The sequence below is a fragment of the Pelophylax lessonae genome (genome assembly GCF_965119305.1).
Source record: "Pelophylax lessonae genome assembly, chromosome: 9".
Lineage (NCBI taxonomy): Eukaryota > Metazoa > Chordata > Amphibia > Anura > Ranidae > Pelophylax > Pelophylax lessonae.
Window position 1 is genome coordinate 160,945,889 of NC_138776.1, and position 17,477 is coordinate 160,963,365.

A 17,477-nucleotide genomic window follows, 5' to 3' on the forward strand; every position below is an offset into this window, starting at 1 on the left:
ACGAGGCCAGTCCAGAGCCACTAAAATGATCGGAATTCTCTTGGCCTCTATTCTGTGCAAAGGCCGCGGCAGAAGCTTGAGAGGAGGAAAAGCGTAAATCAGATGATACAGGCCTCACGGGGCCAGCAGAGCATTTCTGGCCTCCACCAGAGGATCCTGTGACCTTGCCACAAACCTTGGTACCTTTCTGTTGAGCCAGGCTGGCAACAGATCCACCTCGGGGGTGCCCCACCAGAGACATATCTGATGAAACACGTCCTGGATAAAGGGTCCACTCCTCTTAGTCCAACGCCTGCAGACTGGGATAGTCCGCCTGCCGGTTTTCCACTCCTGGAATGTGTATGGTGGGGAGGGCCAGAATGAAGCATTTTGCCCACCAGAGAATGCCGGATACTTTCAGGGCTGCAAACACACTCTTTGTTCCGCCCTGGTGATTAACATAAGCCACCACCATGGCATTGTCTGACTGAATCCGCACTGGAAGCCCCCGAAGTTGATCCATCCAGTAATCCAGGCACAGCCTGATTACCGGAAGTTCTAAGACATTGATCGGCAGTCCGGACTCCAGCAGCCAACAACCCTGAATGGAGCTCAGTCCCAGGACACTTCCCCACCTGGACAGACTGGCATCCAGAGTGACCACTGTCTAATACAAGGGGAGAAAGGATTTGCCCTGCCGAAGAGCCAGAGAGCAAAGCCACCAGACCAGAGACCCCCTGGTTTCCCGGCTTAGCCGAATCTGATTGTCCAGAGACCTTGGACACTTGTCCCATTTTACCAGGATCTCCCTGTGAAGGGACCTCATATGGAACTGTGCAAACGAAACTGCCTTGAAGATAGATACTATCAGGTCCAGCACCTGCATGCAAGTTCGGAGGGAGGACCACCTGCTGGACAGCAGTAGGTGAATCACAGAATGCAACTTCTGGAGTTTGTCCAGAGGAAGGAACACTCTGACTAGGGCTGAATTCAGAGTCAGACATAGATAATCCAATTGTCTGGATGGAATCAGAGCAGACTTCTGGTATTTTAGAAGCCAACCAAACTCCATTAGGGTCTGTATAGTGATCTCCACATCATCCTTTAGGGCAGCAGAGGCCCAATCCCCACTGACGCAGCATGCCAGAACCTGGACCAACACTTTTGTGACGACCCAAGGAGCAGAGTCGAGACCAAATGGTGATGCTACGAAGTGGTAATGCTCCTCTCCCACGGCAAAGTGGTGAAAGCACTGGTGACGGGCACATATTGGAATATGCAGGTAAGCATCCTTGATGTCGATAGAAGCAAGAAAGTCCCGCTGATGAAGGGATGCCACCAATGTGCGAATGAACTCCATTCTGAACTTCTGTACCCTCACAACAGGTTTGAATAAAAAACCTGAAACCACCTTGTACTGCCTCAAAGAGAGCTTGCAGTTGGTCCAGGACAGATGCAGATGGAAGGGAGGAACCTTTCTGGAGGGGAAGAACGAAAATATCTTGTAACCGGACACTATCACTTCGTGGACCCACTAGTTGTTTACCCTGGAGTTTTACAGGCCTGGAAACCAGCGAAGATGTCCCCCCACCCCAGGCACGGGTGAGGGCACACCTTAATGCTGAAGGAGCCTTTTCTGCAGTGCAGTGTGTTCAGAATCAGTGCCAGACCAGGGCTGCTTGGAACCTCCTGAGGAGGACTTTAAAGGTTTTGAACCCTTGTCAGTGGACCCTGCAGGACAAAAAACTTCTAGTGAGCCGAGAAGGATGGGCTACATCTGCAACTAGGTTCTGTCCCCTTCCCAGACTGTGAAAGAAAGCACTCTTCTTCCATGTGAGACTCAGTCAGAGCTTTTATAGAAGTCTGGTCCGCAGACCAAAATTTAGGCCACAATACACGCTACAGCATCACTGACAAAACAGATAGCTTAAAAATCAGGGGAGCCACTTCCAAAAAGGAATCACAGACAAACTGCAGCCCCTGGACCAACTGGTCTACCACTCAGCAAAGGCAGGGGGAGTCTGCCCTCTAGGTCACAGCGCAAAAGCTTAGTCCACTCAGCTGGTGTTTGCGACCAGGACTGGCCTAAGCACTGGGCCAGCAAAAGTGAACATATTGCGGGTTACAGACTCCGCCTTTCTGCCAGCCGGATCTTTAAAACCCAGAGATTCCTCTACCGGAATCATGGTTGGTGAGTTCAACTTGAAAAAAGGGGGGTCCACCGCTGGTGGAACAGTCCATTTCTTGAGGAGAGACTCCTCAAAGGGGTACTGCAACCCAAAAGCATGTAGGAACCGCAAAGGGATGTTTCGGACGCTCCCACTCTTTAGAGACAAATTTGTAAAAACAGGAGGGATAAGGAAACACTTTTGCTGTGCGAGATGACTTGTGGATGCCAAAGGGGACCGGCACATCCACCCCAGCCTCAGCCACATTCCCCATTCCTAAAGTTACCTGCACAGATGCAATCAGTGCATCAACTAGAGTCTTCTGCGCAGCTACAGAGGTGGAGGAATCATCCTCACTATCTGACAATCAGGGAGCGTGGCTGCAGAACCCGCAGGGTGAGCCACGTCCACATTGGCCGAGTCAGATTCAGCATCTGATTAGACAGATGAGGCAGGGGAAGGCGGGGGATGCTTTTCGCTAGGCCGCCACCCAAAGGTCACCTCCACCCGGGAAAGAAAGAACTCCAGAAATGCCGTCACTGCATCAATCGAGGGCTGGGACCCCGAGGTACCTCCGGCCCCTGAGAGGGGGTCAGGAGGGGAAATCTGCTCCTGAGACTCCACAAGTAATGAGAGGGACATCCACAAAAAATATCTAGCACCGTTATGGGACACCCCAAACACACCTGTAACACCACTGGGTCACCACCAGAGAGGGACCCCACCAGACTCACCTACCCACCAGTAGGTAGCACTGGTCTGCACCAGGGATAGCACTGCTCCACTTGCGGCATCCAAAGGGAACACCAGGGGAATGGAGGAGCTCCCACAGCAGAAATCGCTGCCCCAAGGCTCCCCTGTCATGACCGCTGCTCCATTAGCATACCGGACCAACAAAAAAATGTTTGTATTAAGCAAAACTGTAGAAATAATACTATTTTATAGTACAAATATTTTTAGAATAGATGAAAAACTCTTACCAGAGGCGAGTTTTCATATATGTTAGTGCTATAAGGCAAGTTGACGAAGATTGGGTCCATATCCTGAATATCTGTGATTGTGATGGCTAGATTGGCCAATGTTGAAAGGGGTTTTGTTTTGTCTTGATCCTAGAAAAAAAATACATAAAAAACATGGGGTTACAGGACCTTCAAACAGTATGTTAAACATTAAGCTACTAAATATGTGAAGACAATACAGTGGGTATAGAAAATAAATACCCCCTTTTAAATAATCAAATGTTGTTGCTTTGTGGTCTAATATGAGGAGTGGCACAGTTTTTGTTTTATTCAGCTGCAACTTATAACATCCAAGTAAAAGATATTACACCAACATGTCAGGAAAAAATAAAAATCAAAAACAGAATCACTGAGTTGAAAAAAGGATCCCCCCCCCCTTGTGTCAGTATTTTGTTGTTGTTTTTCAGGGTTTAGGCTTGGCCCCTTACTTCCAGCAACCCCTTTCTGTTCCAACATGACTGCTCACCAGTGCACAAAGCAAGGTCCATAAAGACATGGATGAGCGAGTTTGGGGTGGAAGAACTTGACTGGCCTACACAGAGTCCTGACCTCAACCTGATAGAAAACCTTAAGGATAAATTAGAGCGGAGAAGCCAGACCTTCTCGCCCAACATCAGTGCCTGACCTCATGTTCTGGATGAATGGTCAAACATTCAAAAGACACATTCCTAAACCTTGTGGACAGCCTTCCCAGAAGAGTTGAAGCTGTTATAGCAGCGAAGACTGGGATGCCAGTTCATGTACGTGTAAAGGCAGGTGTCCCAAAACTTTTGACAATGTAGTGTATATGCATTTGTGGATAACATAATCTATTTAAAACATAATTTTAGAGGTTTTTAAACATTAAAAAAAACTGCATATTGATGATTTATACAAGTAGTGCTTTGTAACTGTTCAAGATTTAACCACTTTACCACCGGAGGATTTTGCTGTCTTACGTCCAGGCCACTTTTTGCGATTCGGCACTGTGCGACTTTAACTGACAATTGCGCGGTCATGCAATGCCGTACCCAAACTAAATTTATGTCCTTTTTTTCCCACAAACAAAGCTTTCTTTTGGTGGTATTTGATCACCTGTGCAATTTTTACATTTTGTTCTATAAACAAAAAAAGAGCAAAAAGTTTGAAAAAATAACAATATTTTTTACATTTTTTTATATGAAATTCCCCCAAAAAAATGTAAAAATCTAAATTTTTTTATCATTTTTTGCCAATTTGTTTTCTGCTACATATTTTTGGTAAAAAAAATCGCAATAAGCGATCAAAATCTTCTTTTGATTGGTTTGCGCAAAAGTTATTGCGTTTACTAACTAAGGGAAAAAGGATTTCTGTCATTTTTGGTGTTTTTTTTTTAAACGAGTAATGGCGGCGATCTGCGATTTTTTTTGCGGGACTGCAAAATTGCGGCGGACAGATTGGACACTTGACTGACATTTTTGACACTTTTGGGGGTACCAGTGACATTACTACAGTAATCAGTGCTATAAATATGCACTGTTACTGTAAAAATGACACTGGCAGGGAAGGGGTTCATTTTATTGGAGAGGGAGGGGTTAATGTATGCCTGGTGCTTACTGACATGTGTGGGGGGAGGTGACTGAGTGACACAGGGACAGATTGCAGGTTCAGCTATGCTGAACCCTGCAATCTGACCCTGTCTGTCACTTAGGAGATCCTAAGTGTTTACACAAGCGGGCAGGTCTCCACACTCGATTCCCCGATGATCGGGGAAGAGCGGCGGTGATCACCGCCGCTCCTCCCCTGGCCCGACTCCCGCTGTGACTGAAAACAGCGGGAGCGAGCCTCCGGCGGCGCGTGCGTGCCGCCCACAAGGGGATAAGTCCAGCGACGTAGGTCTACGTCGCCAGACGATAACAGGCCACATTGCCGTAGTAGCAGCAATGTGAGCGGGGGTAAAGTGGTTAAGCAAATGCAAACAAGTAAATCATCATAAGTGAAACTATGCAATAATGCAACACACTTGCAACTCACTAAAAATACAATCTATCAGTCAAAAACGTAATTGATCTCTTCAAAACATTTCTTTAATCAATCTCTGTGATTATCCATTCAGATATTTGTTAGATTGATCAGAAGTGATCAACAACATTTTTACACAGCCAATTGCCTCGGTCGAGTCAAAATCAATCAAGCGCTCGCTAAATCGAATGAAGGATGTCTGGATTGTGGTAATTTCAAGTAGCTTAGTTGAATTAAATGATTGATTAAATGGTCATATACCGATCTGTGTGTGACCACGAATAACTACCATTAAGGTTACGAATGAACATATTATTTTTGCATTTTAAAATGTGAAGGATAAATGTTTGTTACATGTATGTACATTCATAGCGATACATGCAGTTTATACCAAGGTAAAAGTCTATTTTCTCATTATGTTCCTGCGCTAGTGATCAGAAAAGTTGCTGTTGTCTCTGCGTGAAATAATTTCTTCCATTTTGATAGAAAATTGTTTCCCATTTGGTTTCAACATTACTTCTTCTGAGAATTGTGCAAACTTCTGGGTGCATCTTTCAAGCTTTGAAGAATTAATAGATGTGCAATCAGCTAGATGCGTTCTATTGTTAATGGAAATATCTTGTCATCCTAATATCTATTCTTCTCTGCCAAGCAATGTCAGTAAATATCTATTGCATGGTGCCATGTGATGAGTATAAATACTGGGATGTGCTGATCGGAGATTGCCTTTAATATCTGTGTTGTGGTGTCAGGTAATGACAGTAAATTTGTGCTCTGTATAGCTATTTAATCACAGGTTCCAGCAGAACCGAGAATCAGTTCCAGACAGTTGCTGTCGATTGCTGAAGGATCAACTCCTGAGAAACACTCACTATGACACAAAGTTTCCTGGAAGAATTAATTTCACTTCTGTCCCTCTTTCTATTGTTAATTTTACCCTAGACACAATTGTCTGTATATATTCTGTATAATTTACATTGTATTGCTATCCATAGGCTTGGATCGTCCCTAGTTCCCCCCCCCCCTGCTGGAAGTCATCATGACCCACCCAGGAGTGAATGGGTCAGAATCGTAATTTCACTCATTGTCATAAGCATTTTGAAAAGCACAGTCCAAGTCTGCCATGATTCTAATAATAAAGTGTCCATAGTTAATTCTGAACATGCATAACGTTTTAGAAATACAATGTTGGTTAGAGTCCAAATGTTTCATTTGTGTGTGTCCAAGGGTTGGCAACCGTGGTGAGATAGAGATCTACTTGAACAACATGGAAGGTCACAGACGTTTTTTTAAGATAACCTAGCAAGACACATTTAAAAAAGAAGGTTTGAAAAAATTAGAGGGCAGTATTTAGTTATGCATAGTTCAGAAGTCAGTAGTATGTAAATATATAGTGCAGGGGGCAGGAGTAAGGTAGTGTTTAGAGGTCAGTAGTTGATAATGCAGAGGTCAGTAAAATGTAAGACCTAGTTCAGAGGTCAATAATATGTAATTCACAGTGCAGAGGTAAGTATTACATAATGCAGGGCTAGGAGGTCAGTAGTATGTAATGCACAGTTACAGTGAGACACTGGGTTTATTTACTAAAACTGGTGGGTGCCAAATTTGGTGCAGCTGTGCATGGTAGACAATCAGCTTCAAACTTCAGCTTGCTCAATTAAGGCCCGTACACACGATACGAAAATCGGAAGTAAAATTTCGTCCGACGAACGATCTGACGATTTTCGGATCGTTAGTATAGTGCTTTCGACAGCCGATTACAGATTTTCGTATGACAAAAACTGGATGTGCAGGCTATACATTTTTTTTTCTCGTACGTGAACGCAATGTCCAATTTTTTGTTTAATTAGTACAGTTTTTGTTCCGAATAAAAATCATAAGAGCAAGACTAGGCAAGCTCGGAAACGAAAGAATACATACAAAACAATTCAACACATAATATCACTTCTGAAGTTGAATTCTGTCGTACGAGAATTTTCATATGAAAGTAACCTTTTCCATATGAGACTAGCATGCAACAAAAAACTAAAGAAAATGTGTCCGCTAATCTGATTGTGTGTATGCCGCTTTAGGCTTTGACAAAAAAAAAAAAAAAAAAACCTGAAAGTTAATCGGTTTCTATGCAGAGCTTCACCAGATTTTGCAGTTTTAGTAAATCAACCTCATCATGTCAAACATGAAGAAAAATAGATTTTGGGTTTACACACTTTAACCTGGAGCAGATATGCAGGTATGGTGCTCGGGCTTTTCAGACTTCATTGGCTGCAGGTTTGTTTCAGGTCACTACATAGTAAAGATCAAGATGATAGTCTTATAACATGTGCATTTAGCAAGCTTATCTATTTCCTTTATCTCGAGAACTGCAGTCTGTGTTTGTACCATGTCATTCTAAAACCAGGCAGTATGAGGCTTTCTAGGCATGTCAAAGTTTCAAGACAGCTCAGCATCACATCAGTGACAAATGAGTTGTATCTTTGTTCCCTGACATCTGTCCAGACACTTTCACAAGTTCAGAATTAGGGTCTCTGGAACAGCTTGTTCATGGCATTCCTTACTTAGGCTATATGAGCACCAGGATGAGGAAGTAAAAAAAAAAAACATTTTTTGAACATGGAAAAGGGAGCATATTTAGGCTATAACATGAATAAAGATAATCTTTCAGTAGATGACACCTTTAACTTAACAGGATTCAATACTGCTCTGCAAACACGTTTAAACCCATGGAGGGTTCTAGCTTATTTGGCTTCATTAGCTGTACTCGTCCTGGATATTTTTTATATATTTATATGTGTTTATCGTCAAAATTTAAATAAACATTATTTCTCAATCTACATTTACAGATTACTGTATATACTGTAAAAGTATTCATACCTTTTGAAATTTTCCACATTTTGCCATGTTACACCCAAAAAGGTAAATGTATTTTATTGGGTTTTATGTAATAGACCAACACAAAGTAGCACATAATCGTGAAGTGGAAGGAATATGATAAATGGTTTTCAAAATGTTTTACAAATAAACATCTGAAAAGTTTGGCGTGCATTTGTATTCAGCCCCCTTTACTCTGATACCCCAAACTAAAGTCTAGTGGAACCAATTGCCTTCAGAAGTCACCTAATTAGTAAATGGAGTCCACCTGTGTATAATTTGATCTCAATATATATATATACAGCTGCTCTGTGAAGTCCTCAGAGGTTTGTTAGAGAACCTTAGTGAACAAACAGCTTTATAAAGGCCAAGGAACACACCAGATAGGTCAAGGATAAAGTTGTGGAGAAGTTTAAAACAGGGTTAGCTTATGATAAAATCCCAAGCTTTAAACATCTCACGGAGCACTGTTCAATCCATCATCCAAAAATGGAAAGAGTATGGCACAACTACAAACCTACCAAGACAGGTCGGGCAAGGAGGGCAATAATCAGAGAAGCACCGAAGAGGCTCATGGTAACTCTGGAGGAGCTGCAGAGATCCACAGCTCAGGTTGGAGAATCTGTCCACAGGACAACTATTAGTCATGCACTTCACAAATCTGGCCTTTATGGAAGAATAGCAAAAAGAAAGCTATTATTGAAAGAAAGCCATAAGAAGTCCCATTTGGAGTCTGCGAGAAGCCATGTTGGGGACACAGCAAACAGGTGGAAGAAGGTGCTCTGCTCAGATGAGACCAAAATTTAACTTTTTGGCCAAAAAGCAAAATGCTATGTGTGGCAGAAAACTAACACTGCACATCACCCTGAACACACCATCCCCACCATGAAAAATGGTGGTTGCATCATCATGTTGTAGGGATGCTTTTCTCAGCAGGGACAGGGAAGCTGGTCAGAGCTGATGGAAAGATGGATGGAGCATCATACAAGGCAATCTAAAAAAGAAAACCTGTTAGTCTTCAAAAGACTTGAGACTGAGGTGGAGAATCCCCTTCAAGCAGGACAACAACCCTAAACATACAGCCAAAGCTACTATAGAATGGTTTAAGTCAAAGCATATTCATGTTAGATTGGCCCATTCAAAGTCCAGACATAAATCCAATTGAGAATATGTGGAAAGACTTGAAAATTGCTATTCACAGATGCTCTCTAACTAATCTGACAGAGCGTGAGCTATTTTGCAAAGAAGAATTGGCAAAAATTTCACTCTCTAGATGTGCAAAGTTGGTAGAGACATACCCAAAAAGATTTGCAGCTGTAATTGCAGCGAAAGATGGTTCTACAAAATATTGACTCAGGGGGGCTGAAAACAAATGCATGCCACACTTTTCAGATATTTGTAAAAAAATTTGCAAACCATTTATCATTTTCCTTTTACTTCACAAGTATGTGCCACTTTGTGTTGGTCTATGACATAAAATCCCAATAAAATACATTTACGTTTTTGGTTGCAACATGACAAAATTTGAAAAATTTCAAGGGGTATGAATACTTTTTCAAGGCACTGTACATTAATAGTAAATTTAAAACCCACTTCCTTAGTCCATGAACCTGCAGCTGATCCAGAGGAAGGCAAAAAAACATTATTCAGCATTATCCAATTTGTCACAATAGAGAAAAATAATCCTTACTGATCGCCTAAGACAATTTGATGCTCTTGTGGCCAAAAATCCACAGTGTTATTTCTTATGTAGCACTACTCCCTTGGGAGCTGCTGGTTATGGGTTCCCATGGGTTATCATTAGCAACAGCATGGCAGTTCAACATTTTCCCAATTGTTTTAGCTTAGTCGGGAAACAAACTTTTGTTTTTGTGTTTTTATTGAGAACTTGGGTAGGAGAAGGGAATGAGTGGGATACTCCAACTTATATAACTATGCACAATCTGCTGGGACAACTGAATATTGCTGAATGTGACAAGGCCGCTGCTTCACCTTGTCAGTAGCGGTGAAGAAGTAGTTAGTCAACTATTGAGGTAAACTTGACTGTACTGCAGAACACTCTTCAGGGTCCTTCCTGGCACCCCCTTGTCTCTACGCTTCAGGGTTATCTATACGGCACCCCCTTTTCTGTAATACTCTCTGTGTGAGCTAGCTCCTTGATCCCCTGACTTCACTGGAGTGGTCCCCCTTCCTGGGCAGACCCTTAGGCAAATCTCCTGGTACTCACGGACACTGTTTTTCCCGGGAGACTCTGCCAGCAGCTCCACTGTCTGCACTCTGGATCCTCTGCAACTCATCTCCACACCTGGTTCACTAGGCTGACTACCTAAGACCACCTTCCTCTCACACTGCAGGAGGAGAGACCAGCGGTCTTCCTCCTCCTGGGACTCTGCTTCCTGCCAAAGACACCCTGTCACATGCACCCTCCGCTTTTATGAGGAATCCCAGGTTGCATTGCAAGAATGCCCTCCCACTGGGACTCCCATAAAAGCTAATTTGTCACTAGCTGGGTTTCCTCCACTGTCCAACAAGCTCCCTCATTGGATGCAGAGGGGACACTTCCTCAGACTCAGTGAATCACACCTGGAAACATGCGACAGGCAAACTAATAGATCAGACTCCCCTGATAAGCAGCAGGGGCAATAGATGCTTTTTCCTAGTACCTACCTAGGAGGGTGCTACACTTATAAATGGTAATTTCCAGTTAAATTGTGTATATTTATATTTATTCAAACATCCAGCTTTTTTTTAACTATTTTTTTATCTACAGAATTGGCTGGAACTAGGCTCCTGTAGAAGTTCATCCACATTTTTCAGCTTAGTCTAAAGAAGTGTTTTTCATATGCCGTAGTTACACCTCTTTGCTCTAGGTAAAAAAAGTGCCTCTTTGTCATTTGCAATTACCTTAAAATGAACATTTTTTTTCCAAGTTTACTATATAGACCATGTATGTATACAAGGTGATCGTTATTTTCTTTTTACCCTATTCAAAGAAGAATAAGTACTGATCCTCCTTGCCCCTTTTTAGTTTAGGCCAGCTTAGTTCAGCCTTCTCAACTTTCATCCCTCAACTACTCCTGATTTAAAAATTTACCGGTGGTCAGTGGGAAAAATGTCCCTTACATTGGTGATCTTTTCACATCTTCTCAAAAATAATAAAGTTCAATTGATTTTTCCTTATAGCTGAATCCATCCCTACTTCCTATTAGTTTAGATTAGCCTTTTGCAACCTTTTTACCTTACAGGAATCCTTGACATCATTTTTAGGTCTTGGGGTATCCTTGATTAAGCCAATTCACTGGAGGTCAGTCAAAAAAATGCCCTGTGTATTGGTGGTCATTTGGAAGAATGCTCCTTAAATTGGCAAATTGGCAATCAATGCAAAGAATGCCTCTACTGAAGTGGTGGTCAGAATGCCATCCTTTCAAACAGCTAAAAAGATCATTAGTGTCATGGTGCTGTCTCTGCCACGTGGCATTGACCCTGGAACTATGCAGGCAACATCAAATGGGAAGTGAATCAGCCACAGATCAAGGAACCTCTAGCAATCTCTGGAGGAACCCTAGTGTAAAGCCCCGTACACACACGTCGAAAATTGGCAGGGAATTTTCGTCCGATGACCGATCCGCCGATTTTCGGCTTGTTAGTATGATGCTTCCGACAACCGACTCCGACTTTTCGGCCAAAAAAAATCTGGTGTGCAGGCTATATAATTTTTGTTCGCCGTCAAAACACGGCCAATTTTCGTGCAGTCAGTACAGATTTTGACAGAGAAAAATCTAATGAGCAAGTTGGGCATGCTCAGAGAAGAATAGAACACAAAGAAAGCAAACCAACACATGACATCACTTCTGAAGTAGAATTTTGTCGGGCGAGAAAATTCGTGTGCAGTCTAGGCACATTCCAACCAACAAAACACCACTCTGGACAAAAGACGGACGATCGGTCGGCCGATAATCGTTGCGTGTGTACTAGGCTTTACACAGACTGCTGGTTTAGATGCAACTAGTGATAATTTTGTAAGAAGCAACAAATATTCGGCAGAAGTTTCACAGATGTATGACTGCTCACACATCAGAACTCCTTTGTTTACTCCCAACCTTAGACTGGGCCAGGCATTCAAACATAAAATGAAGACCATTGCTTGCTAAAAACCAGAATAAGGATTATCGGTCATCAGGTTTTTTCACAGGTCTGGTTTCCTTTTAACGGACCACATTTTTTAACACCTGTGACATAATCCTTCTCGTTGAAGATATGTTGAGTTTACTAGTGACTGATTGGTAAACTGGTCATTCTATAGCACTACATCATGTCTTTCCAATTGCAGCCAAAGCTGATTATATGGGATTAACACTCATTTAAACTGAATTCAATAGCACAGCATGAACATTATCTTTAGAATAACCCCAAGAATTTACCGTTTATTGCCATAGTGGATGTTTCTTTTATGATCTATGATTTCCCTGCTAAGAGCTTTTTACTAGTAAACTCAGCACTAAACTTTCAGCAGCTTATGTGTATTTAATGTGCATGAAAAAATCAATTTAAAAATAAATAAGATGGCTGATAGTTTATGGGTAATATAGTTTACCTTACAGAAAGATTGAAGGATTAAGGTAAAGTGGAGAAAAGTTAATGCAATTATTGGGTGGAAAAATGTAATGTACACAGCTGACAGAGCCTACAGTTGCATAGACTCTACCAAATAAATATATTTATGTGAACGTAGATTTCCATATACCATAGGATTGGGGTGATAACAGGAATGTGCATGAGCTAATAAATGAGCTATAAGTCTTCTGCGGTTGGCTATGTTCACATAACTGTCAACCCACCTGTTGCTCTAGCATCAAAAAAAGAAAGAAAAAAAAAAAAAAAGACACAATCTTATTAAAAAGGCAATGCATGGCAGAAAGTTCTAAAAGACACAGTAACCTCCAACAACCATCCTGACTTAATTTTCCTGAAGCCATGCCAGTACAAGGTGGATACTGATTGGCATCTATGGGTACTGTAATTTGCCCTTAGTTCTATGCTTTTTAGACTGTTTTTCTGAATAAAGATGCAGGTATAATAGAAGACTTGCTAGAGGTCTTCTTGTTAGGATAAATGTATTGTGCACATGAAGGCTGGGCAGTGGGCATATAGGACTTGCAATGCACTCTTTCTCTACTGATGCTTGACTACCCTACATTTTAGCCAGACATTTTGTATAGAAGAAATGATTTCCTTCAGGATAAAATTGCATGCAATAGGGTGCTGTCAAAGCTATAGCTTAAACTGCAATTATAATCTTCCCTTTCCTTTAGTTTCAGCTGCCAGTACAGGCACAACTGCTGTCACCCTTATTTAAAATTTCAGTTGGTGTGCAGCTGATATGAATTTAGCACAATGCGGGCTTACCAATAAGTTTTTTTATTTTCCTATTGCAATTACTAAGTTATATATATATATATATATATATATATATATATATATATATATATATATATATATATATATATATGAACAAAATTTTAACTTTTACATTTCAGTTATTTTCTATTTGTTTTCTGTAAAAAACACAATGGTTTAAATCATGCATAGTTATTCCCCACACTTTACACGTGAATGACCTATCCACCTGCATTTGAATGATGTGAATAAATGATTGATTCATTAGCAGTCAAATTATGCTCCTGCAGCTACAATGTAGGAACAGAATGGCTTCCACTAGGTATTTATATCTTACCGTTGCATTGACCTGAAGTTGATAAGCCTGAGTGATCTCAAAATCCAGTTCCCTCATCACAGTCACAGTGCCCCGGGTCTTGTCTATGGCAAAAAAATTAGAAGAAGGCTGGATGGAGTACAGCACACTTCCCCCTGTTCCCTGATCAGGGTCTGTTGCGTTCACAATGTAAATTGGAGTTCCCACTGCTGTATTCTGGAACAGCAAAAAACATAGCGTAAGATTAACAGATGGAAATTTACTAACCCACTCACATGGCAAAGATAAATAAACTGACCCTGTTACTTTGTAATGTAAGCTGAAATGTTTTATTACTCAGTTGGCAGCAAATCACCTAATTTTGTTTAGGCTCAACACTGCAAATGGGCACAGTTGCCAGGGATACTGTTTTGCTGCTATGTTGTAGTGAATACATTATTAGAAAAATGAATATACCTATTTACCTTCGAAAACAACTATAATTAGTGTCAGTCCCAGTTTCACATGGGTGTTAGTTTGGGAATAATTACATCTTTACATTTGCAAATGCGGATTTTTTTTCTTCCCAAGTAAAACAATTACAGGCTGCAATGGTGGGAATCTACTGAGGCAACACAGTCTAAATAAACTTAATCGAAGCACACTTTTCAACAATTTAAAACCCTACCAATAATATTTCAACCCAAGTAAAACCTGTTCTTCAGCTTACAGTTGCACATATCTTTCATAACAATTATTAGCTATAAATTCTTTCAGTGCTTCCATATGTAACAAGTACCATGGCAGGAAGTATGAAACTTTGCAGAATCCTCCAGTGGCTCCCTATGTAATAGGTACCATGGTAGAAGATATGAAACTTTGCAACATGTGAATGTTCAGAGTCTGTCATGCTCACTGGGAATTTTTAAGCACCAGGAGAACAAAAGCAGAGTATGCATGGTTTATGATAGTAAATGGGTTGCCATTCTCATGAATCTCATAAAAAGTTGCATTTTTCAAGATCAAATGTAAATTCAACAACAGGCACTTTGAGCAATGGGTTGCTCATTGGTCAGGATTAAAGGTCCTTACTCAGCTACATTTCTGAAGGGAGCATTTTACATAGGGGTTTAATTTACTAAAACTGGAGAGTGCAACGTCTGGTGCAGTTCTGCATAAAAAAAATCAATTAGCTGCCAGGTTTTTTGTCAAAGCTTAATTGAACAAGCTGAAGGTGGAAGCTGATTGGCTACCATACACAGCTGCACCAGATTTTGCACTTTCCAGGTTTAGTAAATCAACCCCATAAGCATGGTTGTCTGACATCATGGAAGCAGATTATACTGTAAGAACTGTAACAGGAGCTGGTATGGTTAAATTCAATGGTAACCAAGACAAGCAGCACAGAAATAAATGTACTGGTGTGACCCTCATTTATCTATATTTTAAATCACACACGTTACATGCCCAAGAGGCCACCATGCCCCAATTGTACAAAAACCAACAAATGAAAAGTGCCTGTTATTTTTTTATTTTATGTTTTTACTACAGCTACCAGCTAACAAAGTCATTAGGTTACTATATTAAAATGGCTCTATACATTATCGAGTTTACTGAATCTAATTTGATGTAGAATGTGTGCAGGAACACTAAAAATACACCATCACCTTACCCATACAGCATTACTCCAGAGTTTAAATGATCCCTCTATACCAGTGATGGCGAACCTTGGCACACCAGATGTTTTGGAACTACATTTCCCATGATACTCATGCACTCTGAAGTGTAGTTGAGCATCATGGGAAATGTAGTTCCAAAACATCTGGGGTGCCAAGGTTCGCCATCACTGCTCTATACTCACTTTATCTCTCATCCCTTCATAAGAGGCTGTTTTTCTTCTCCTGGGGGGGGGGGGGGGGGTGGGGGGGGGGGCGGAGTGACAGTGTTCAGGCCTAGGGAAGGAGGCCAACTTACTCCTTATTACCTAGAAGTGTCAGGTATTGTCACCAGCGACAAAGGAGCTCAGTAACAGAGACCTTCATGGTCACTGTAACAATGTCTCTTTCATTCATGGTATCTGGGTTAAAGAAAATGTCTGACACACCCAGAAGTATCAGATGCTGAGGATTTTACTACACTCCCTCACAATAACCTGTAGGATGGAGCTCTAAGTCTGATAGCTCTGTCCTACACAATGCAGGAGACAGCCAGGTTGATGGTGAGGCAGCAGAACTCCTGTCCCAGCTGAAACTTTCTCCTACACCCAGCTGGTGGTCAAAGCAAGAGCATCTTCTGTCTATGCCTAGTTGTGGCCTTACTTGCAATTTTTTGTGGTCCTTGCTCTTAGTCTGTAATGTTAGCTTTAAAATCTAAGTGGACACAACATGATCACAATAACAACACTTTAATCTTGATACCAAATACAAAGATAGGCCATTCCTGTAAAGTAGCTCAAAATAATGTTTTTCTCACCACATTACAGTTATTACTGCTGATCACAAAACAATACTCACTGGCTGGAAAAGAAAAAAAAAAAAAAAAAACACTACCTATAGGACATGCCTAAGTTGTGCAAATAACAGTTTTCAGAAAATCTGTCTTGAATAGAAATTTTAGGAATTGCAACAAAGGTTTGTAGTAGCAAGGAGACACATTAAATGTATGACTTATTACGGTTCCTTTTTTCTCAATATTGGCATTGCTTTATATTTCACATCAGCCATATAAGTTCACTTTAAACATGTTTTCCAAGAAGAAGCTGTAAAATAGCATAAAGTTTCAGAACCATGGACAGCAGCACACCCAGATAAGCAACAAAATGATACCTTTAATTCACAGATCATCAAACCTTTCCTGAGTCGTCGTCACCAATAATGCAATGCATATTTTGTGGATTTCCCACCAGATATACCTATTTATCGCTGACCAAATTGAGCAGATACTATTCCCTGTACTACTAGGATAAATTTCACATTATACGCACTACTAAGTAAGGCTCAAGGATAGGCTTGAGCACCTATGCTTTAAACAAATTCACTTAACCTGTACTATCCGCTTACATTTTAATCAATCAAGTAGTAAACATTTAAAACAAAGTAAATTGTGTTACAGTATTAGCAGAAACCTAAGAATTATCATGGGGTTTGAATGTCAAGGAAATGAAAAATATAATATTACACCAATAAAGATATATTCGTGTTCCTTCCTAGTTTAAAGATTTATATATCTAGGTTACCAGGCAATACCCAAACACTGTCTCATTCTCAATCTTTTGTGGCTCTTTGACATTGTCTCTTTGTGCAGTCAAGCAGTTAAAAACTCATACCACATGTACCTAATTGGGAAAAGAGTAGGTACTAGTTGAAAAGTTAAACTTCATGAATCATGAATGAAAAGTAGAAAAGGCTTATATAATGATCTGTTCCTATATAACAAACGTGAATATGACATTAAGAAGTAGATGATATTAGGGCCAGTGTACAAAAACATTTGGGATCAGTTTAGGTCAGCTTTTGCTTTGTTTTTATTCCTTAGTACAAGCCAGTGTGAATACATACTAAATACATGACATAGACATTGGTAATGTATAACAAATAATAGAAAGCAAATTAATAGTAAACACAGTTCAAAAGCTTCTCAGACACCAATGTATACTAGCATTATAAATTCCATTCTTAACAGAATCCCTCTCTTCTCATGTTGACCAGGTAAAAAGGTATGGTTTGAGAACATGAATGTGACAGTCCAGGCATTTTCTAAAATAAAAGGGAC

At 40.8% G+C, this 17,477-nt stretch overlaps 1 protein-coding gene across 2 annotated transcripts in view; it reads right to left on the reverse strand.

Annotated features, from left to right (window-relative positions):
* CDH23 (cadherin related 23) overlaps positions 1-17,477 on the reverse strand; it is a 1,628,602-nt gene that overhangs the window by 1,049,826 nt on the left and 561,299 nt on the right. For both annotated transcript variants that reach the window (XM_082268007.1, XM_082268006.1), the window contains exons 7-8: positions 13,749-13,943; positions 3,128-3,256 (exon numbers count right to left, since the gene is read on the reverse strand). In XM_082268007.1, the coding sequence (XP_082124133.1) occupies positions 3,128-3,256; positions 13,749-13,943 (324 nt within the window). The remainder of the gene's footprint in view (positions 1-3,127; positions 3,257-13,748; positions 13,944-17,477) is intronic.